A 23759-nucleotide genomic window follows, 5' to 3' on the forward strand; every position below is an offset into this window, starting at 1 on the left:
CCTCCCGGACACAAAACAATTTCCCCCATTGATACATCACGTTAATATGATTTCATTTGCATTTGAAGAGAAACGATGGAGGTAGAATTCCTAGACTACAAAGCCAGATTGTATGAGGGAATTGTGTAAAACCCTGATTAGGCTTCAGTGGACGATTCAGAAACCGTAGAAAATTCAGCTGAATCCCAGATTGGAAATCTTTTGACCGTGTCGTGGTGTATTGGTCAAAGGCGTTTGCTTGGGAGTACTCAGAGCATAGGTTCGAGACGTTCTCGTGGCTCCTACTGATATTCTCCATATTATCATTATTGTTAATATTATTATAAAAATTTATTATATTACAATTATTATTATAATTATTATTATTATTATTTTTTACTACTATTATTATTATTAATATTATTATTATTATTGAGAAAATCAATTAGAGCCACGAGGGGATTGCTATACAACTTGGGATTCCACTCAATACACAGGACGTTTAAAATAGTGTGATTTCCTTAATTGAGTATTTGAAGCTCGAGCGTATGGTGTAAAAATAGCATTACCTATACCAGAGTACATGGGGGTTATATAGACAACCTGAACTTGCTTCCTCCAGACGTCCTGTAAATTCAGCGGAATCCCAGGTTGTATAACATATACCATGTCGTGGTACTGGGGTAAAGTGTGCTGTTTTGGAGTACTCAGACCGAGGGCTCGAATCCCCTCATTGTTCTAATTGATTTTCTTATTGATATATCACGTACGTTAGTGTGATTTCCTTGTGATAATAATAATAATATTAATTATTATTATTATTATTATTATTATTATTATTATTATTATTATTATTATTATTACTGATATTATAATATTGCTGAGGAGCTGGACTGGATATTCGTTTTGATAACCAGCTACAATAAGTATTTTATCACTGGAATATTAAAGACTCCGTAATTGAATAATGACAACGTCCCACAACGACCCAGGACTCGACGATCACTAAGCTTTAACAAACACACAACTGTCCTGTCAGTAACAAAATTAATACACATTGGTTCCAGTTATTCAGTTGTAAGTTACGGCAATGTAACAGTAAAATTAATTAGAGAAGTGTTTAGAAGATGGACGTCAATTTTGAGTGAATAATTCGTTAAAGTATTATTTACCGGAATGATGTCACCAGAAACGTTACTCTATTTTGCGTGGTGTCCCAATATTTCACAGATAACTGCATGACTGGTGGCTCCGGCTTCTCTCAGGGAGAGGAAAGTTACCAAGTCATCATTGACCTTTGGTGAAGTCGCCGATGAAGGAATGGTGAGGCTGGTGACTCGGGGTCCGGTTGGAGGTATAAAGCCAGGCTGGAGACCAGGGAGGAGTCAGTGTCTGCTCATCACCCCATCATCACACTACCAAACATGTTCACTTCTGTACGTATTATTCATTTTCAAATCTCTAAAAAGCGAAGTTTTATATTCACTACTAAGTGATTACATCTACAAACTTGAAAAGCAATATTTAATTGAAAACGTTAAATTAGGATAGATTATGTGTAAGACTAAGGCCCATCGACTGCTTAGACAATTATTACTCCATAGTAGTTCAATTTCCATCCTGTAGTTATCTTTTAGTTCCAAACAGTATAGAATTCAAATACAATTTATGTGTATAAAAAAATCGTGACATTACATTCCATTTTTGGAAACTTATTTTCAATTGTGTAAAAGTTATTGCAGTGGTTCAGTCACATTTTCTCAAAACATATTGAGGTGGTACAACATATAATCATACTTCCCTAATGACACGCACACCTGTAAGAAATGGAGCATTGATGAGGAAGTATTTAAAGTAACTAAGTCCCTCTGGTTGCACTTGTTATTGAGTGTGAACATCGGGTTATAACCGTTATTCACTTCATAAGAGAGGCTACAACAATTATTTAGTGTGTATAGGGTTTTACGCCAATAATTGAGTGAATACGGAGATTATAACTGTTACCGAGTTCGTACATCTGAATGTTCGTGATAACATCTGTTACTGTGTACGGATAGATACACCTGTTACAAAGTGTGTACAACAGGGAGGGTTATATCTGATATTGGGTTAATACAAGAAGTTACACTTATTACTGATAATACATTAGAGTAATTTACAGTAATACAAACGTAAAATGATTGGCCAAAATAGTGTATAGAACCATTCATCTAACCCACAACAGTTAATGTCTTGTGTTCCCACAGGTGGTGTTGATGTGCATGCTGGTGGCCGCTGGTGTGGCTCTCCCAGGTGGATACCAGCAAGCATCTTATGTACGTCATCACATGTTTCAAGATTTTCTAACTTTAACATAATACCATAATTATATATAATAGAATACTGTGTGAAGATGGCAATAAAAATGTCACTTTGATGTGTCCACAGGCGCCTCTGCCCTACGATTTCAACTACGGGATCAACTCTGGAGCCACCAACTTCGGCCAGCAAGAGAGCGGCAACAATGGCAACGCCAAGGGCTCCTACTGGGTCAACTTACCTGACGGTCGCGTCCAGAGGGTTGATTACTGGGCCGACGGTAGCGGATATCATGCTACCGTGAGCTTCCAGGGCACAGCCACCCATCCCAGTTATGCTCCCTCTTATGGCTACTAACGACTGCCCACTCAGTCTAACTGTAAATCTACATGTTCTGAACAGCAATAAATAGGAAATAAATACTGAATGCTACCAATTAATTTTACTACCCTACTGGGTTCTTATTGCACAATAAGAGGTGTCTAAAATAGTCCGCCCCAGCTTCATTGAGCCAGTTTCCCCACTGAGTTCCAAATGCATCATTAGAGTTCATTAAATACGATTGAAACTCTCACAAATTTCTGTTGTTACAGTAAAATATGCATACCAGAACACAACATTTTTAAATGAGGCACAAAAGAGATTACAGAGTGGGATTGGCCTGTACTGTAAAGACATTAATCTGTATGCAGATGATTCTCATTAAAAATGTTAAAGTGAAAGAGCTGACAAGAAAAATCGACATCCGAAATTAAATTGTTGTCCATGTATATAAATTTCTGGATGCAAGTCCTCAGCAGCATTTAGACCGATTGAGGAAAATCGATACTGCCTTCAATATCTTACAAACCCATATTCCAACCATCATCTTGCTTGGTGACTCAATTTACATCCTCCTAAAAATATGATTAATTATGTTATACCAAATATTTTTCATTTAAATGGGCACAAATGACCTCTTAAGGCTCCCTGGAAAACTTGTCTAAAACAGGCAAATAGCAGAACTAACTAAGAAACCCCTTAGACCTTCGGTTCACGAATATTGATGAACTGATAAGAAATACAACAAGTCATAAGCTTATAGGAAAGTGAAGCCCAGATGCCAGTTTCCTCCCGGACACAAAACAATTTTCTCACTGACACATCACGTTAATAGGATATATTTTGCAAATAAGGAGAATCGTTGGGGGTAGAATGCCTAGACTACGAAGCCAGATTGTATGGGTGAATTGTGTACAACCCTGAATAGGCTTCAGTGGAAGTTTCACAAACCCTGGAGGATTCAGTTGAATCCCAGATTCCAAATCATTTCAACATGTCGTGGTGTAATGCTGTAAGGTGTTTGCTTGGGAGTACTCAGAACATAGGTTCCAGTCTTCCTCGTAGCCCCTACTGACTTTATCAATATTATTATTATTATTATTATTATTATTATTATTATTATTATTATTATTATTATTATTATTATTATTATTATTATTATTATTATGAATATTTTTTCATTATTATTATTATTGTTGAGAAAATCAATTGGAGCAATGAGGGGATTGCTATACAACCTAAGATTCCATTGAATACACAGGACGTTTAAAATAGTGTGATTTCCTTAATTGAGTATTTGAAGCTCGAGCGTATGGTGTAAAAATAGCATTACCTATACCAGAGTACATGGGGGTTATATAGACAACCTGAACTTGCTTCCTCCAGACGTCCTGTAAATTCAGCGGAATCCCAGGTTGTATAACATATACCATGTCGTGGTACTGGGGTAAAGTGTGCTGTTTTGGAGTACTCAGACCGAGGGCTCGAATCCCCTCATTGTTCTAATTGATTTTCATATTGGTATATCACGTACGTTAGTGTGATTTCCTTGTGATAATAATAATAATAATAATAATAATAATAATAATAATAATAATAATAATAATTGTTATTATTATTATTATTATTATTATTATTATTATTATTATTATTATTATTATTATTATTATTATTATCATTAATACTGGTATAATAATATTGCTGAGGAGCTGGACTGGATATTCGTTTTGATAACCAGCTACAATAAGTATTTTATCACTGGAATATTACAGACACCATAACTGAATAATGACAACGTCCCACAGCGACCTGGGTCTTGACTCTCACTAAGCTTTAACAAACACCTAACTGTCCTGTCAGTAAGAAAATTAATACTCATTGGTTCCAGTTGTTCAGTTGTAAGTTACGGCAATGTAACAGTAAAATTAATTAGAGAAGTGTTTAGAAGATGGACGTCAATTTTGAGTGAATAATTCGTTAAAGTATTATTTACCGGAATGATGTCACCAGAAACGTTACTCTATTTTGCATGGTGTTCCAATATTTCACAGATAACTGCATGACTGGTGGCTCCGGCTTCTCTCAGGGAGAGGAAAGTTACCAAGTCATCATTGACCTTTGGTGAAGTCGCCGATGAAGGAATGGTGAGGCTGGTGACTCGGGGTCTTTGCTGGAACTATAAAGCCAGGCTGGAGACCAGGGAGGAGTCAGTGTCTGCTCATCACCCCATCATCACACTACCAAACATGTTCACTTCTGTACGTATTATTCATTTTCAAATCTCTAAAAAGCGAAGTTTTATATTCACTACTAAGTGATTACATCTACAAACTTGAAAATCAATATTTAATTGAATACATTAAGTTAGGATAGATTATGTGTAAGACTAAGGCCCATCGACTGCTTAGACAATTATTACTCCATTGAAGCTCAATTTCCATCCTGTAGTTATCTTTTAGTTCCAAACAGTATAGAATTCAAATACAATTTATGTGTATAAAAAATCGTGACATTACATTCCATTTTTGGAAACTTATTTTTAATTGTGTAAAAGTTATAACAGTGGTTCAGTCACATTTTCTCAATACATATTGAGGTGGTACAACATATAGTCTTACTTCCCTAATGACACGCACACCTGGGAACACCTGTGGGTAATGAAGCGTTGATGAGGAAGTAGGAAAGTAACTAAGTCCCTCTGGTTGCACTTGTTATTGAGTGTGAACATCGGGTTATAACCGTTATTTACTTCATAAGAGAGGCTACAACAATTATTTAGTGTGTATAGGGTTTTACGCCAATAATTGAGTGAATACGGAGATTATAACTGTTACCGAGTTCGTACATCTGAATGTTCGTGATAACATCTGTTACTGTGTACGGATAGATACACCTGTTACAAAGTGTGTACAACAGGGAGGGTTATATCTGATATTGGGTTAATACAAGAAGTTACACTTATTACTGATAATACATTAGAGTAATTTACAGTAATACAAACGTAAAATGATTGGCCAAAATAGTGTATAGAACCATTCATCTAACCCACAACAGTTAATGTCTTGTGTTCCCACAGGTGGTGTTGATGTGCATGCTGGTGGCCGCTGGTGTGGCTCTCCCAGGTGGATACCAGCAAGCATCTTATGTACGTCATCACATGTTTCAAGATTTTCTAACTTTAACATAATACCATAATTATATATAATAGAATACTGTGTGAAGATGGCAATAAAAATGTCACTTTGATGTGTCCACAGGCGCCTCTGCCCTACGATTTCAACTACGGGATCAACTCTGGAGCCACCAACTTCGGCCAGCAAGAGAGCGGCAACAATGGCAACGCCAAGGGCTCCTACTGGGTCAACTTACCTGACGGTCGCGTCCAGAGGGTTGATTACTGGGCCGACGGTAGCGGATATCATGCTACCGTGAGCTTCCAGGGCACAGCCACCCATCCCAGTTATGCTCCCTCTTATGGCTACTAACGACTGCCCACTCAGTCTAACTGTAAATCTACATGTTCTGAACAGCAATAAATAGGAAATAAATACTGAATGCTACCAATTAATTTTACTACCCTACTGGGTTCTTATTGCACAATAAGAGGTGTCTAAAATAGTCCGCCCCAGCTTCATTGAGCCAGTTTCCCCACTGAGTTCCAAATGCATCATTAGAGTTCATTAAATACGATTGAAACTCTCACAAATTTCTGTTGTTACAGTAAAATATGCATACCAGAACACAACATTTTTAAATGAGGCACAAAAGAGATTACAGAGTGGGATTGGCCTGTACTGTAAAGACATTAATCTGTATGCAGATGATTCTCATTAAAAATGTTAAAGTGAAAGAGCTGACAAGAAAAATCGACATCCGAAATTAAATTGTTGTCCATGTATATAAATTTCTGGATGCAAGTCCTCAGCAGCATTTAGACCGATTGAGGAAAATCGATACTGCCTTCAATATCTTACAAACCCATATTCCAACCATCATCTTGCTTGGTGACTCAATTTACATCCTCCTAAAAATATGATTAATTATGTTATACCAAATATTTTTCATTTAAATGGGCACAAATGACCTCTTAAGGCTCCCTGGAAAACTTGTCTAAAACAGGCAAATAGCAGAACTAACTAAGAAACCCCTTAGACCTTCGGTTCACGAATATTGATGAACTGATAAGAAATACAACAAGTCATAAGCTTATAGGAAAGTGAAGCCCAGATGCCAGTTTCCTCCCGGACACAAAACAATTTTCTCACTGACACATCACGTTAATAGGATATATTTTGCAAATAAGGAGAATCGTTGGGGGTAGAATGCCTAGACTACGAAGCCAGATTGTATGGGTGAATTGTGTACAACCCTGAATAGGCTTCAGTGGAAGTTTCACAAACCCTGGAGGATTCAGTTGAATCCCAGATTCCAAATCATTTCAACATGTCGTGGTGTAATGCTGTAAGGTGTTTGCTTGGGAGTACTCAGAACATAGGTTCCAGTCTTCCTCGTAGCCCCTACTGACTTTATCAATATTATTATTATTATTATTATTATTATTATTATTATTATTATTATTATTATTATTATTATTATTATTATGAATATTTTTTCATTATTATTATTATTGTTGAGAAAATCAATTGGAGCAATGAGGGGATTGCTATACAACCTAAGATTCCATTGAATACACAGGACGTTTAAAATAGTGTGATTTCCTTAATTGAGTATTTGAAGCTCGAGCGTATGGTGTAAAAATAGCATTACCTATACCAGAGTACATGGGGGTTATATAGACAACCTGAACTTGCTTCCTCCAGACGTCCTGTAAATTCAGCGGAATCCCAGGTTGTATAACATATACCATGTCGTGGTACTGGGGTAAAGTGTGCTGTTTTGGAGTACTCAGACCGAGGGCTCGAATCCCCTCATTGTTCTAATTGATTTTCATATTGGTATATCACGTACGTTAGTGTGATTTCCTTGTGATAATAATAATAATAATAATAATAATAATAATAATAATAATAATAATAATTGTTATTATTATTATTATTATTATTATTATTATTATTATTATTATTATTATTATTATTATCATTAATACTGGTATTATAATATTGCTGAGGAGCTGGACTGGATATTCGTTTTGATAACCAGCTACAATAAGTATTTTATCACTGGAATATTACAGACACCATAACTGAATAATGACAACGTCCCACAGCGACCTGGGTCTTGACTCTCACTAAGCTTTAACAAACACCTAACTGTCCTGTCAGTAAGAAAATTAATACTCATTGGTTCCAGTTGTTCAGTTGTAAGTTACGGCAATGTAACAGTAAAATTAATTAGAGAAGTGTTTAGAAGATGGACGTCAATTTTGAGTGAATAATTCGTTAAAGTATTATTTACCGGAATGATGTCACCAGAAACGTTACTCTATTTTGCGTGGTGTCCCAATATTTCACAGATAACTGCATGACTGGTGGCTCCGGCTTCTCTCAGGGAGAGGAAAGTTACCAAGTCATCATTGACCTTTGGTGAAGTCGCCGATGAAGGAATGGTGAGGCTGGTGACTCGGGGTCTTTGCTGGAACTATAAAGCCAGGCTGGAGACCAGGGAGGAGTCAGTGTCTGCTCATCACCCCATCATCACACTACCAAACATGTTCACTTCTGTACGTATTATTCATTTTCAAATCTCTAAAAAGCGAAGTTTTATATTCACTACTAAGTGATTACATCTACAAACTTGAAAATCAATATTTAATTGAATACATTAAGTTAGGATAGATTATGTGTAAGACTAAGGCCCATCGACTGCTTAGACAATTATTACTCCATTGAAGCTCAATTTCCATCCTGTAGTTATCTTTTAGTTCCAAACAGTATAGAATTCAAATACAATTTATGTGTATAAAAAATCGTGACATTACATTCCATTTTTGGAAACTTATTTTTAATTGTGTAAAAGTTATAACAGTGGTTCAGTCACATTTTCTCAATACATATTGAGGTGGTACAACATATAGTCTTACTTCCCTAATGACACGCACACCTGGGAACACCTGTGGGTAATGAAGCGTTGATGAGGAAGTAGGAAAGTAACTAAGTCCCTCTGGTTGCACTTGTTATTGAGTGTGAACATCGGGTTATAACCGTTATTTACTTCATAAGAGAGGCTACAACAATTATTTAGTGTGTATAGGGTTTTACGCCAATAATTGAGTGAATACGGAGATTATAACTGTTACCGAGTTCGTACATCTGAATGTTCGTGATAACATCTGTTACTGTGTACGGATAGATACACCTGTTACAAAGTGTGTACAACAGGGAGGGTTATATCTGATATTGGGTTAATACAAGAAGTTACACTTATTACTGATAATACATTAGAGCAATTTACAGTAATACAAACGTAAAATGATTGGCCAAAATAGTGTATAGAACCATTCATCTAACCCACAACAGTTAATGTCTTGTGTTCCCACAGGTGGTGTTGATGTGCATGCTGGTGGCCGCTGGTGTGGCTCTCCCAGGTGGATACCAGCAAGCATCTTATGTACGTCATCACATGTTTCAAGATTTTCTAACTTTAACATAATACCATAATTATATATAATAGAATACTGTGTGAAGATGGCAATAAAAATGTCACTTTGATGTGTCCACAGGCGCCTCTGCCCTACGATTTCAACTACGGGATCAACTCTGGAGCCACCAACTTCGGCCAGCAAGAGAGCGGCAACAATGGCAACGCCAAGGGCTCCTACTGGGTCAACTTACCTGACGGTCGCGTCCAGAGGGTTGATTACTGGGCCGACGGTAGCGGATATCATGCTACCGTGAGCTTCCAGGGCACAGCCACCCATCCCAGTTATGCTCCCTCTTATGGCTACTAACGACTGCCCACTCAGTCTAACTGTAAATCTACATGTTCTGAACAGCAATAAATAGGAAATAAATACTGAATGCTACCAATTAATTTTACTACCCTACTGGGTTCTTATTGCACAATAAGAGGTGTCTAAAATAGTCCGCCCCAGCTTCATTGAGCCAGTTTCCCCACTGAGTTCCAAATGCATCATTAGAGTTCATTAAATACGATTGAAACTCTCACAAATTTCTGTTGTTACAGTAAAATATGCATACCAGAACACAACATTTTTAAATGAGGCACAAAAGAGATTACAGAGTGGGATTGGCCTGTACTGTAAAGACATTAATCTGTATGCAGATGATTCTCATTAAAAATGTTAAAGTGAAAGAGCTGACAAGAAAAATCGACATCCGAAATTAAATTGTTGTCCATGTATATAAATTTCTGGATGCAAGTCCTCAGCAGCATTTAGACCGATTGAGGAAAATCGATACTGCCTTCAATATCTTACAAACCCATATTCCAACCATCATCTTGCTTGGTGACTCAATTTACATCCTCCTAAAAATATGATTAATTATGTTATACCAAATATTTTTCATTTAAATGGGCACAAATGACCTCTTAAGGCTCCCTGGAAAACTTGTCTAAAACAGGCAAATAGCAGAACTAACTAAGAAACCCCTTAGACCTTCGGTTCACGAATATTGATGAACTGATAAGAAATACAACAAGTCATAAGCTTATAGGAAAGTGAAGCCCAGATGCCAGTTTCCTCCCGGACACAAAACAATTTTCTCACTGACACATCACGTTAATAGGATATATTTTGCAAATAAGGAGAATCGTTGGGGGTAGAATGCCTAGACTACGAAGCCAGATTGTATGGGTGAATTGTGTACAACCCTGAATAGGCTTCAGTGGAAGTTTCACAAACCCTGGAGGATTCAGTTGAATCCCAGATTCCAAATCATTTCAACATGTCGTGGTGTAATGCTGTAAGGTGTTTGCTTGGGAGTACTCAGAACATAGGTTCCAGTCTTCCTCGTAGCCCCTACTGACTTTATCAATATTATTATTATTATTATTATTATTATTATTATTATTATTATTATTATTATTATTATTATTATTATTATTATTATTATGAATATTTTTTCATTATTATTATTATTGTTGAGAAAATCAATTGGAGCAATGAGGGGATTGCTATACAACCTAAGATTCCATTGAATACACAGGACGTTTAAAATAGTGTGATTTCCTTAATTGAGTATTTGAAGCTCGAGCGTATGGTGTAAAAATAGCATTACCTATACCAGAGTACATGGGGGTTATATAGACAACCTGAACTTGCTTCCTCCAGACGTCCTGTAAATTCAGCGGAATCCCAGGTTGTATAACATATACCATGTCGTGGTACTGGGGTAAAGTGTGCTGTTTTGGAGTACTCAGACCGAGGGCTCGAATCCCCTCATTGTTCTAATTGATTTTCATATTGGTATATCACGTACGTTAGTGTGATTTCCTTGTGATAATAATAATAATAATAATAATAATAATAATAATAATAATAATTGTTATTATTATTATTATTATTATTATTATTATTATTATTATTATTATTATTATTATTATTATTATCATTAATACTGGTATAATAATATTGCTGAGGAGCTGGACTGGATATTCGTTTTGATAACCAGCTACAATAAGTATTTTATCACTGGAATATTACAGACACCATAACTGAATAATGACAACGTCCCACAGCGACCTGGGTCTTGACTCTCACTAAGCTTTAACAAACACCTAACTGTCCTGTCAGTAAGAAAATTAATACTCATTGGTTCCAGTTGTTCAGTTGTAAGTTACGGCAATGTAACAGTAAAATTAATTAGAGAAGTGTTTAGAAGATGGACGTCAATTTTGAGTGAATAATTCGTTAAAGTATTATTTACGGAATGATGTCACCAGAAACGTTACTCTATTTTGCGTGGTGTCCCAATATTTCACAGATAACTGCATGACTGGTGGCTCCGGCTTCTCTCAGGGAGAGGAAAGTTACCAAGTCATCATTGACCTTTGGTGAAGTCGCCGATGAAGGAATGGTGAGGCTGGTGACTCGGGGTCTTTGCTGGAACTATAAAGCCAGGCTGGAGACCAGGGAGGAGTCAGTGTCTGCTCATCACCCCATCATCACACTACCAAACATGTTCACTTCTGTACGTATTATTCATTTTCAAATCTCTAAAAAGCGAAGTTTTATATTCACTACTAAGTGATTACATCTACAAACTTGAAAATCAATATTTAATTGAATACATTAAGTTAGGATAGATTATGTGTAAGACTAAGGCCCATCGACTGCTTAGACAATTATTACTCCATTGAAGCTCAATTTCCATCCTGTAGTTATCTTTTAGTTCCAAACAGTATAGAATTCAAATACAATTTATGTGTATAAAAAATCGTGACATTACATTCCATTTTTGGAAACTTATTTTTAATTGTGTAAAAGTTATAACAGTGGTTCAGTCACATTTTCTCAATACATATTGAGGTGGTACAACATATAGTCTTACTTCCCTAATGACACGCACACCTGGGAACACCTGTGGGTAATGAAGCGTTGATGAGGAAGTAGGAAAGTAACTAAGTCCCTCTGGTTGCACTTGTTATTGAGTGTGAACATCGGGTTATAACCGTTATTTACTTCATAAGAGAGGCTACAACAATTATTTAGTGTGTATAGGGTTTTACGCCAATAATTGAGTGAATACGGAGATTATAACTGTTACCGAGTTCGTACATCTGAATGTTCGTGATAACATCTGTTACTGTGTACGGATAGATACACCTGTTACAAAGTGTGTACAACAGGGAGGGTTATATCTGATATTGGGTTAATACAAGAAGTTACACTTATTACTGATAATACATTAGAGTAATTTACAGTAATACAAACGTAAAATGATTGGCCAAAATAGTGTATAGAACCATTCATCTAACCCACAACAGTTAATGTCTTGTGTTCCCACAGGTGGTGTTGATGTGCATGCTGGTGGCCGCTGGTGTGGCTCTCCCAGGTGGATACCAGCAAGCATCTTATGTACGTCATCACATGTTTCAAGATTTTCTAACTTTAACATAATACTATAATTATATATAATAGAATACTGTGTGAAGATGGCAATAAAAATGTCACTTTGATGTGTCCACAGGCGCCTCTGCCCTACGATTTCAACTACGGGATCAACTCTGGAGCCACCAACTTCGGCCAGCAAGAGAGTGGCAACAATGGCAACGCCAAGGGTTCCTACTGGGTCAACTTACCTGACGGTCGCGTCCAGAGGGTTGATTACTGGGCCGACGGTAGCGGATATCATGCTACCGTGAGCTTCCAGGGCACAGCCACCCATCCCAGTTATGCTCCCTCTTATGGCTACTAATTGTTGTTCTGAGTTTCATTAGTTGGCAACTGTTTGTTAGTGTATGCAATTTATCAATATTATATTCGTTGCATCATCATAACAACGTTTTATACATTTGAACAGTAATGTGCTATGTATATATAAGAGGATAAACCAATGAATTCTCTACAAATTAAAAGAATGTTCATGTATATTAAATAAAGTCACAATATTCAAAAATGTATTTTCAATCCTTGTTTACTTCCCGTTAAGTTACTGTTACCCCGTGAGAGGTGTCACAGGCAGGCGTAGGCTTGGGTTAATAAGAGAAATCTCGAGGATAGTCACAGTGCTAACATCCGAATTTCCTGAGGAATTTCATAGTACTCATCCTTATACCAATCCTTTTGTTTTAAGTGTCACCATATATGATCTCAGTCACTACATCTTCCTAATTACTGTTGTTAATATCATATATTCCTTAGTGCTATCCAAACACAGGAAATTTCTGTAGTCTGAAGGTCTTTTTTGTTGCCATTGTGGTTTCCTCAGAAACCATTGTCGTTTGAATCAGATTTCTGTAATAAAAATTTAAGCTGATGATCGTGTCATGGGAGACTTCACAAAGCTTTGTAGATAGCGTAGTTACTCCAGTGAAAAAAAAAATCTTCACAAATGGCAGATGTTACCTTATGTAGCCTTAACATTCTTCCAGATGAAACTCCAGGTGTCACTTACAAATTTTTATTATCTGAGAGAGATATTTTAAGATACACACTTTTATCATAGAAAGATATTGAAGCATTTATTGTGAAATGTTGTGGAACATAGTTACTAAATCAACTCTTCATCCTCAGCACCCCAACCCTAGAACATTGGCAGAAATTTCATTACTCCAGCAGTACTTCTCCTTACACCCTTCCCACACCACGCTCAAGAATAAAAATCTCTTTGTGCATTACTCACAACTAATTATGTTCGAACTTTTCTTTAACAATGCTTCGTTTTCTTCCAATGTTCGAATCTTAAGTTCTCAAAAAGCCAATCCTCTAAACAAAGGGCTGTCGTGTTCGCAATACACAAGTCAATAATGACTTGCTAAAATCTACAAGTCAGCATTCGACCTAAAGCCCACTTGACAGTGTTCGAGGCTATGACTCGAAACGTGCTTCGTTCACTTTCAACGTAATCAAAATACCCTACTGTGCATAAACCCACAATACATTGTGTCTATACCCATAAGAGATAATGGCTATCCGTCGTGTCCTCTTTTTGAGATTTGGAAATGGACATCCCAAACCAAAGCCTAATTATAATTAAAACTGTATGAAATTATAATGTTGTGGAGGGGGTCGCCACGTGATGTAACAATGGGTATATGTTAAATTAACCAATGACTGCAAAAAGCCAATAAGCTACCAGGAGTTGGAAGCCCAGTATAACCCTCCTCACGCCACACGTGAAGCCTTGTTTGGATCACTTCTGTTTAGATAAGTCGGAACGCATAACGAGGACAATGAGTACGAACGCATAACGGCGAACGAGAGAGAAGCCGTGCTTCTCTAGTCCGTTACCATGTACTTACCTAGTTGGGCTTGCGGGGTTTGAGCTCTGGCTCTTTGGGCTCGCCTCTCAACTGTCAATCAACTGATTTTATTTTCACACACACAGCCACACACAGGAAGCAGCCCGTAATATTTTTCTAACTCCCAGGTACCTATTTACTGCTAGATGAACAGGAGCATCAGGGCGAAAGAAACTATGCCCATTTGTTTCCGCCTCCACCCACCACACCCATCGTGTGGTGGGTGGTGTCAGGTGTGGTGGGTGGTGTCAAGTGTGGTGGGTGGTGTCAAGTGTGGTGGGTGGTGTCAAGTGTGGTGGGTGGTTTCAGGTGTGGTGGGTGGTGTCAGGTGTGGTGGGTGTGGCCAATGCTCTAACTTTGGAATTATGTGTCAAGGATATCAATTGTACAATGCGTGATGGCTCTGTAGTCAAAGTTGTGAAATTTAGTTAATTTTTTATATCTGTGAGGTAAAGACGTTTGTCACGTTCTTGCGAACATGAGAGTTAAAAACGCACTTCAGTGTTGTATTGTCATAGAGTTTATGTATCAAGTAGATCAGCGAGGAAGAATGTTTCAAAGTTTTCACATTTCATCACGAACATAATATTCACTGTTACGTATAAAGCCAAAACAGAATTTAATATATATCTGAAATTAATATTTAATTGTAAAGTATGTTAGCGCCCATTTGTTTGTTTTTTTATGGACAGAGCTCCTTCGACCGCAGGGGCACTCAAACAAAATGTAATAGCCCATCACTGCCGACGTTTCAATTAGGCACTCTGATACAATTAACAAACAATTATCAGATTCTTACTACGTTACTGGACGTAGTTGAAGGGGGACCAAAGACGAAAGAAGAGGCTGCCTGCAGTCGACTATCACAACACGCGAGCCAAGATAACGTGCTTCAAGTGGTCCGCCCAACACAGAGGTCAGTCCCAGCACTGTTTCTCTTTTCCCCTCACCATATTGCGCTCCACCGGCGAATTGTCGAGAAAGCGAGTGTAGAACTTGCACCATAAGTCTCTATACTTCCATCTACATAAACTATAAATGTTCAAAATAAACATGCGTGATTAGGGCGGAAGTATCCACCTTCTTTGACCACAGGCAATTCTTCAATGGGCTCTTCAATGCCCGGTCATCTGGCTATCCAGTAGCTGGAAACACACAGTCCAAAGGGATGATCAGGCGACCCGAGGGACGGCGCTGTTTCTCCACGCTGGACTGACTTAGGTCTTCGCCCTTCACATTACATCATCTCCTCCCGCCATTTTGGTGATGTGGAGAGTAAGGCACGACTGGAAAGTTAACTCAAAAGTGACACCTGGTTGTCAGATTATTTATCACAGTGTGGGGGGGGGGTACACAAATAAATATTAAAAGCAAATCCATAGATGGCGCCGGTTCAACTCTTCAAGCTGTGCTAAGTTAGGGCACTTGAAGAAGGTGTCCCAAATTTTAGGTCTATGATTATCAAATTGTGAGATACTCATTTCAAGATCATGCTCATGACATAAATATTCATCAACTTGGAAATTATAGTTTTTAAGTTCAGTTGCAAGTTGCTCTGACCTTTCTCTTAAGTTGTTTCATGTCCAAATTTTGTAAATGGTTTGTGTTACACTTGTGTTTCTAGAGAATACGAGCTGAGATTTTGAGCGCTCTATTGGATATGTAAATGTAAAAAGATCATCTTCAGGGTCATATTGGCAAAAGTTTCCCCATGCCAGAATCGCGCACCCAACCCAATCCTGGGTACCAAGAAAAAAAAATATGAAGAGACAGAGGACGGGTTGGCTGCGTCACCTCCACTGTAACTCCTAGACTATACCCTGACATCTTTGCAGTGCTACCCAGGGGCCAGATTCACGAAGCAGTTACGCAAGTACTTATGAACCTGTACATCTTTTCTCAATCTTTGATGGCTTTGTTTACAATTATTAAACAGTTAATGAGCTCCGACGCACCAGGAGGCTGTTTATAACAATAACAACAGATGATTGGCAAGTTTTCATGCTTGTAAACTGTTTAATAAATGTAAACAAAGCCGTCAAAGATCGACGAAAGGTGTACACGTTCGTAAGTACTTGCGTAACTGCTTCGTGAATCTAGCCCCAGGTCAGGCCACACAACGAACGCTGGATGACTTCACTATGTGAAGGGCACCGGATGTAAACCTGTAACTCCATTATACCTATCGCTAATTCTTGCATATTCTTACAATAAAGTTTATATTTCTGGCAAAGTTTCAGGGGCCAGTAATAGGAGAAAAGGTGAAGCTGTTCGCTGGATAAGTGATTTCCATCAGACAAAAGGTTATTATTCGCTGCCTAATTATTTCTTCATGGAAATTGCAATGATTGTGAGGCTGAACCGCTGTGATACGTCTTTAATATTTCAAAATTTCACAATTTAGTGTAAAGCTAATTTGCCATTCACAGCTAATTTGAGTATCTGATAAGAAATATATTGGCACAGCATAACAATTTTCTGGTTAGCAATTCTCTAAACGGTTTGGTGTCTTCAGCTTTGTTAAATACTTCGAAGGCATCTTTAAACATAGCGTGAGCAGGGCTGACCTGTGTGTCGTAGCAATGGATAGCTTCTGCTTCTAAAATACTGCATATGTGTTGTAGAGTAACCATTTTTTGTATGCAGATTGATAGTTAGAAGTGTCTAGTTCGTCAGCTAGAAATTCAATTAGTATTATTCAGGCGATGAGTCACAATAACATGGCTGAAGATATGATATTCAAACCACTCATCAGAAAATGAAGAAACCACGACGTGATCATCAGTTTACTGTGTTTAGAGCAATTCATCAGTATCAGAGGAAGACATAGATACTCGACAGTTCTTTGAAACGAGAACAAGAACAGACGTGTTTACAACAAATAGCCATATACCAAGAGAGAGAAAGCCTATAATGTCTCGATAGACATGCAGTTTCGACGATCAATGTTTAAGGTTGGGAGAGTATGTGAAAGGGGCTATCATATCTCCCATTTTTTAGTCTCTATACAATTTTGTCAACCATTACAGGGGGGTAACAGTGTACTGGGGTTTAGGATTAGGAGCACAATGTACAAATGTCTCACAAACAGGTGTATTGAAGTCAGATTAAATCTCCTATTATAAAGTGTTGAATATTTAGCTTTAAAGCACGATATATATTTTGGGGCTAAAAGGTATCCTCCAAAACGTTCGTTTTCTCTTGGCATGAATCTTTAATTTTTCTAATTTATCACAATAATTCATAAAATATTTTACTGGAAAGGTTTTTAGCAACATTTGATACAAAACATATTTTTTTCTCTCTCTTAATCCTCATAATTGCTTGGCGGCCATCGACGACCTTGGGGGAGTGTGGCGGCGGGATGGTGAGGCTGGTGACTCGGGGTCCGGCTGGAGGTATAAAGCCAGGCTGGAGACCAGGGAAGAGTCAGTGTCTGCTCACCACCCCATCACCACACTACCAAACATGTTTACTTCTGTATGTATTATTAACAGTTAATTCATTCAGAACTCGCCCTGCTTTTTTATCAATGTATAATGTCAAACTTTTGATGGTCAAAATAATTTAACAAATTTTTCGAACTGTTCAAACTTTACATATCTTGTTACGAAAGCAGACAATAAAAATTTTTATGTTGCTTGAACACTGAGGGATAATATAAGAAAATAACATTTAGTTTCTAACGTCATTAAAGTTTAAAGCCCTTGGACACATAATCTTCCGATATTTTCTCTCACCTTCCAGTATTTCATTGGGAAACTGGAGTTTCAAGATTGCTTAATAATTAAGAGTTATGTATACTTTAAAAAACTTATAACAGCATGTGACGAAAAATATTCTTTGTACATATACCTTATAGTCACTGTATGTAATATGTTAACAGGAGGAAGGGGTGCTTACAGATATTCATTTGCAAATTAATATTCATTTGAAATTATTATATGAGCAAAGCCTCCATATGTCAAACTCTTTTGCTGACACTTCAAAAATATGATGAATTTAGACAAATACTATATTGTAACAATACACAACCAACAACAATTAATGTCTTGTGTTCCCACAGGTGGTGTTGATGTGCATGCTGGTGGCCGCTGGTGTGGCTCTCCCAGGTGGATACCAGCAAGCATCTTATGTACGTCATCACGTGTTTCACGATTTTCTAACTTTAACATAATACCATAATTATATATAATAAAATACTGTATGAAAAATAACAACAATGATGTCACTTTGATGATGTGTCCACAGGCACCTTTGCCCTACGATTTCAACTACGGGATCAACTCTGGAGCCACCAACTTCGGCCAGCAAGAGAGCGGCAACAATGGCAACGCCAAGGGCTCGTACTGGGTCAACTTACCTGACGGTCGCGTCCAGAGGGTTGATTACTGGGCCGACGGTAGCGGATATCATGCTACCGTGAGCTTCCAGGGCACCGCCAAACATCCCAGCTATGCTCCCTCTTATGGCTATTAACTGCTGCTCGCCACACCTTAATTGATAACCTCGTTGTCCAGCTGTTACGATCCTAGCTCCTATATTGAAACAATTGGAGCATCAGCTTCGTAACATCAGCATCTGATGATTTGTTTCAATTGCTCCTTATATGTGTTTATACGTTTCATTAACTGGCAGTTATTTACTTGTTAATATATATATATATATATATATATATATATATATATATATATATATATATATATATATATATATCAATAACATTAGTTGTATCTTGTAAAATATTATATATGTTTGTATAATTATACGTTATATATATATAACAGAAGAGATATGAAATCTAATGATTTACATAATGTTCAGGCAGTGTAAATAAACAGTCATAACTTACAATTGTTTACAAAACCTGAATACACCCCCGTAGAGTTCCTAATGTGTTGTGATGGTGTCCAGCAGGGGCCAGATTCACGAAGCTGTTGCGCAAGTACTTACGAACGTATACATCTTTCCTTAATTTTTGACTGCTTTCTTTACATATATTAAACAGTTTACAAGCAGGAATACTTCCCAATCAACTGGTGTTATTGTTATATACAGCATCCTGGTGCTTCGGAGCTCATTAACTGTTTAATAATTATAAACAAAGCCGCAAAAGATTGATAAAAGATGTACAGGTTCGTAAGTGCTTGCGTAACGGCTTCATGAATCTGGCCCTAGGGTAGTCAGTGAGTTGGTACGTTGGTATAAGGCTGAATTTGGTATTAAATGATTAACAAAACATTTATTTTTCATTTATATATCCTGATATACAGTCTGATGTTTAGTTCCTTTCAGCATCAGCAGAGACGTGAGGATGTTAGGCTAATGCTCCTGTACAAGGTTAGAGTGATGCATGTTATGAAAAGCAGTCCCCGTGGCGAAGTGGAAACACACTTGCCTGGTGTTTCGCGAGCGCTTTGGCCTGGGTTCGTATCCTGGCCGGGGAGGATTTACTTGGCGCCAATCCTTAACTGAAGTCTCTGTTCACTCAGTAGTGAATGGGAACCTGGTTGTCAAACGATTTGGCGGGTTGTATTCCTGAGAAAATTAGGATTAAGGACTTGCCCGAAACGCTATGCGTGCTAGTGGCTGTATAAGAATGTAAGAACTCTTGTATATATGCAAACAAAAAATAAAATTAAGAATTAAAAACGAAATTAATTTGGACATGAGAGTAATATTTCTCATATATTGTTGTTTCGTAAAAAACTAATTTGAAGCTTAAATTTGCATTTTGCGATTATTAATTTTTATATATTTTTTTCCAGATTTGTTTTTTTTTCATTAACAAGCTTAGGTATTCACAACAATGTGCTGCTACCCTATTCTATATGAAAGATTACTCAGATTTGTTACGAAATGTCGTCTGTCAGAAAAGGAAAGTGGAATGATGAACATGTTGGTGTTGGCTTCACCCGTGTGACAGAACAAGATGGAACTGAAAGACCTCGATACATGATTTGCAATTTAGTAATGAGGAATGGACATTTCAAGCCGTAAAAACTGAGAGAACATCAAAACCAGACACAGTAACATGTTGGAACCTCAAATGATGCTTTCAAGATGAAAAAAAGATCAGAAACAAACTCCTTTTTTATCTTATGGATTTGCGCCTCCAAGGAAAGCTCTTTTGGAAGCCTCCTACAGTTTCATACATTGCCAATGAAAAAAAAGCTTATACAATTGAAGAAAGTCTAATGAAGCTCTGTGCGCCGGAGATGGCTAGAATGGTGCTGGGACAGGATGCAGCTAATCAATTGAGTCAGATATCCTTGTTCAGCGACACGGTACGCCAAAGAACATAGCAGAAAATTTGATTGGGACAATTTGTACGTATCGAACTCCTGTCATAATTGACAAGAACTCTGGATTCGTTGCTCTGTCAAGGAAAGAGTTCTACCTGTATTGATCACACAATGCTTTCTACATCTGTAAGCTTTGGCGTCCAAAGCATTGCTGAAGAAACTTGAAGAAGTGATGGGAATAGTTGTGCAAGCAATGACACTTTATTCGTAAATGTGCATTAAATCGTTGGCTGTTTCAAACAGTCTGTGATGAGATTGGGGCGTAACAGATTTACTGTACCACGCACAGAGACTTTGGCTAAATCGTGGCCGTGTGTGTGCACGAATAGTGGAACTTCGTGAAGGAAATTTCATAACAGAATTTTGTCGTTCTGTTGTAAGATAAAACACTAAAACTACATACTCATCTATTAGGATATAGTGTGGTCGTGTGACCGTGAGCAGAGCCTTCTGGTCCTCTGACTATGGTGTGAGGGTAATGGACTCTGCAGAGAGTGTGAATCTATAGTGTGAAGGGGATATACTCCTTATTGGCACGTACTTTAAATATAATTCAGGCGTGTACTAATTTGCTTGTGTGCCTTTGCCTTATTGTCTGTAAGACCATTTGTCACATAGACTGTGCAAAAGCCGATGTCTCTTAATATATTAATTGTATGATTTATCAATTAATATATTTGTAAGACTTTACTAAAGACGATATCAAATTTTGAACCTCATAAATAATTCTATAAATTTTGTTTGATAAAGCCTAATTAGCCTTACTTTGTGCGACCGTAAGATATATAAAACAGATTAATGCGTGACTGGCGACTCAGGCTTCTCTCGGAGTGAGAAAAATCACCAAGTCATGGGCGACCTTGGGGGAGTGTGGCGGGGGGATGGTGAGGCTGGTGACTCGGGGTCCGGCTGGAGGTATAAAGCCAGGCTGGAGACCAGGGAGGAGTCAGTGTCTGTTCACCACCCCATCACTACACTACCAAACATGTTCACTTCTGTATGTATTATTAACAGTTGGTCTATTTAGAACTCGCCCTGCTTTTGTTATCATTAATGTATAATTTCAAACTTTTGATGGTCAAAATAATTAACAAAGTAATTGAACGGTGTGTTTTTTACATACACTTGCTACGAAAGTAGAAATAATTAGTGTTGTTTGTACTCTAAATGAAAATGGATTGTCGATGTTTTCGTTTCATTATATTTATATCAGTATAGTTCATCATATAATGAAATCAAGTAAATTAAAAATCTAAGTTTGTTGGTACTCTTCACAACACGTATTTTTATACTCTATATTATTTACATTTCGCACCTTGCTACATCAACTGTTGTCATTTGTAGAATAACATATTTCTCGTTTATACTCATTCACTAAAGACATAAAATAAGTTTAACAGTACCTGAAGAAAGTTTGGAATTGTGGAGAAGAAAAATATATTGGTTTGTAGCAATGAGGTCATGATGTTAACTGAGCCCATTGATGCACAAGGGGAGCTGTAGCAGTCTGCGAGGAAAACGTCAGATAATGACATTTTGTTTCAGACTTCATATTAAGTCTAAAGCTCCAGAAAATTGAATATTTTCTGTCACTTGTCAATATTACATCCAGAAACTGAAGATTGATTGAGAGTTATGCATGACTAGTTAAAACAAAAGCTCCTATTAAGATAGGACGTGTAACTACAATATTGTTTGTAGATTTGCCATATAGTCATTACTTGTACTGTCTTAACCGGAGGAAAGGCTGTCAATAAATATTCACTTGCAAATAAATAACCGTAAAATGTCTCAGGATTAGAAATTATCTAATGAGGACAATTAAAGCTTCACTCTTTTGCTGGCAGTCCAAAAAATAATATTATTTTAGACAAAGAATGTATTGCAGCAATACACAATCCAGTGCAGTTAATGTTTTGTGTTCCCACAGATGGTGTTGATGTGCATGCTGGTGGCCGCTGGTGTGGCTCTCCCAGGTGGATACCAGCAAGCATCTTATGTACGTCATCACGTGTTTCACGATTTTCTAACTTTAACATAATACCATAATTATATATAATAAAATACTGTATGAAAAATAACAACAATGATGTCACTTTGACGATGTGTCCACAGGCACCTTTGCCCTACGATTTCAACTACGGGATCAACTCTGGAGCCACCAACTTCGGCCAGCAAGAGAGCGGCAACAATGGCAACGCCAAGGGCTCCTACTGGGTCAACTTACCTGACGGTCGCGTCCAAAGGGTTGATTACTGGGCCGACGGTAGCGGATATCATGCTACCGTGAGCTTCCAGGGCACCGCCAAACATCCCAGCTATGCTCCCTCTTATGGCTACTAACTGCTGCTCGCTACACCTTAACTGATAACTGAAGAGAACACATTTACTACTCTGATGATTTATAGAAGGCTCGTGCAGAGTAAATAAACATTCAATTTACAAACTATTTTCTTTTGTAAACCTGTATACATCCTCGCTGAATCCGTAATGTATCGAGAGTGGTATCTTGGGTAGTCAATGCGTTGCTATGCCAGGGTGGTAAGGTAAAGGGGGGGGGGGGGGAATGTTAGAGAAGCTGATAAATGTTGGTATCTAAAGATCAGATGAATGAAGTCGTCTTATATTATTACACAGCTAAGGTATATTGCTCGGATGATAAGCAGGTATAACTTTTTCACTACACACGATCTTCATCATTGGACATCCCGACTGCTTCAATACTTTCAGAATAAGAGTTTCGTGAAATGCTTCTTCACACATTCAACCACCAACAGTGCTTATCCTAAGTAGGAACACTTGTTGGTTCATTTTATTTCTTCACTACTGATTATCGAAATAATAATAACACATTGCTTTTACTCATATTCTCATATCCTTATGGTATATTCAGAGCTCAATTTTGTTCAGTTGTGGTTTCCTCGGAAACTTTAGAATTTGTTTTTCTATGAAAATAGAAGATGGTAATCGTGT

At 37.6% G+C, this 23759-nt stretch overlaps 6 protein-coding genes across 6 annotated transcripts; all 6 read left to right on the top strand.

The window, feature by feature from the left end:
• Positions 1–2219: 2219 nt before the first annotated feature.
• LOC123760505 (adult-specific rigid cuticular protein 15.7-like) lies at positions 2220–2634 on the top strand. The gene is made up of 2 exons (XM_045746195.2): positions 2220–2294; positions 2407–2634. Exons 1-2 carry the CDS (start codon positions 2235–2237, stop codon positions 2632–2634), a joined length of 288 nt encoding a protein of 95 aa, XP_045602151.2. The 5' UTR covers positions 2220–2234.
• A 3034-nt stretch (positions 2635–5668) lies between these two features.
• On the top strand, positions 5669–6083 carry LOC138372504 (adult-specific rigid cuticular protein 15.7-like). The gene is made up of 2 exons (XM_069337981.1): positions 5669–5743; positions 5856–6083. The coding sequence occupies exons 1-2, from the start codon at positions 5684–5686 to the stop codon at positions 6081–6083; spliced, it is 288 nt and encodes a 95-aa protein (XP_069194082.1). The 5' UTR covers positions 5669–5683.
• A 3007-nt stretch (positions 6084–9090) lies between these two features.
• LOC138372505 (adult-specific rigid cuticular protein 15.7-like) lies at positions 9091–9505 on the top strand. The gene is made up of 2 exons (XM_069337982.1): positions 9091–9165; positions 9278–9505. The coding sequence occupies exons 1-2, from the start codon at positions 9106–9108 to the stop codon at positions 9503–9505; spliced, it is 288 nt and encodes a 95-aa protein (XP_069194083.1). The 5' UTR covers positions 9091–9105.
• Positions 9506–12520: 3015 nt separating this feature from the next.
• LOC138372506 (adult-specific rigid cuticular protein 15.7-like) lies at positions 12521–12935 on the top strand. Its single transcript, XM_069337983.1, has 2 exons — positions 12521–12595; positions 12708–12935. The coding sequence occupies exons 1-2, from the start codon at positions 12536–12538 to the stop codon at positions 12933–12935; spliced, it is 288 nt and encodes a 95-aa protein (XP_069194084.1). The 5' UTR covers positions 12521–12535.
• A 5011-nt stretch (positions 12936–17946) lies between these two features.
• Positions 17947–18960, top strand: LOC123760503 (adult-specific rigid cuticular protein 15.7-like). Its single transcript, XM_045746193.2, has 3 exons — positions 17947–17961; positions 18548–18616; positions 18733–18960. The coding sequence occupies exons 1-3, from the start codon at positions 17950–17952 to the stop codon at positions 18958–18960; spliced, it is 309 nt and encodes a 102-aa protein (XP_045602149.2). The 5' UTR covers positions 17947–17949.
• Positions 18961–21768: 2808 nt separating this feature from the next.
• Positions 21769–23156, top strand: LOC123760543 (adult-specific rigid cuticular protein 15.7-like). The gene is made up of 3 exons (XM_045746233.2): positions 21769–21783; positions 22717–22785; positions 22902–23156. The coding sequence occupies exons 1-3, from the start codon at positions 21772–21774 to the stop codon at positions 23127–23129; spliced, it is 309 nt and encodes a 102-aa protein (XP_045602189.1). The 5' UTR covers positions 21769–21771; the 3' UTR covers positions 23130–23156.
• The last annotated feature ends 603 nt before the right edge of the window (positions 23157–23759 follow it).

This window comes from Procambarus clarkii, chromosome 39 (genome assembly GCF_040958095.1).
Source record: "Procambarus clarkii isolate CNS0578487 chromosome 39, FALCON_Pclarkii_2.0, whole genome shotgun sequence".
Taxonomy (NCBI): Eukaryota; Metazoa; Arthropoda; class Malacostraca; order Decapoda; family Cambaridae; genus Procambarus; species Procambarus clarkii.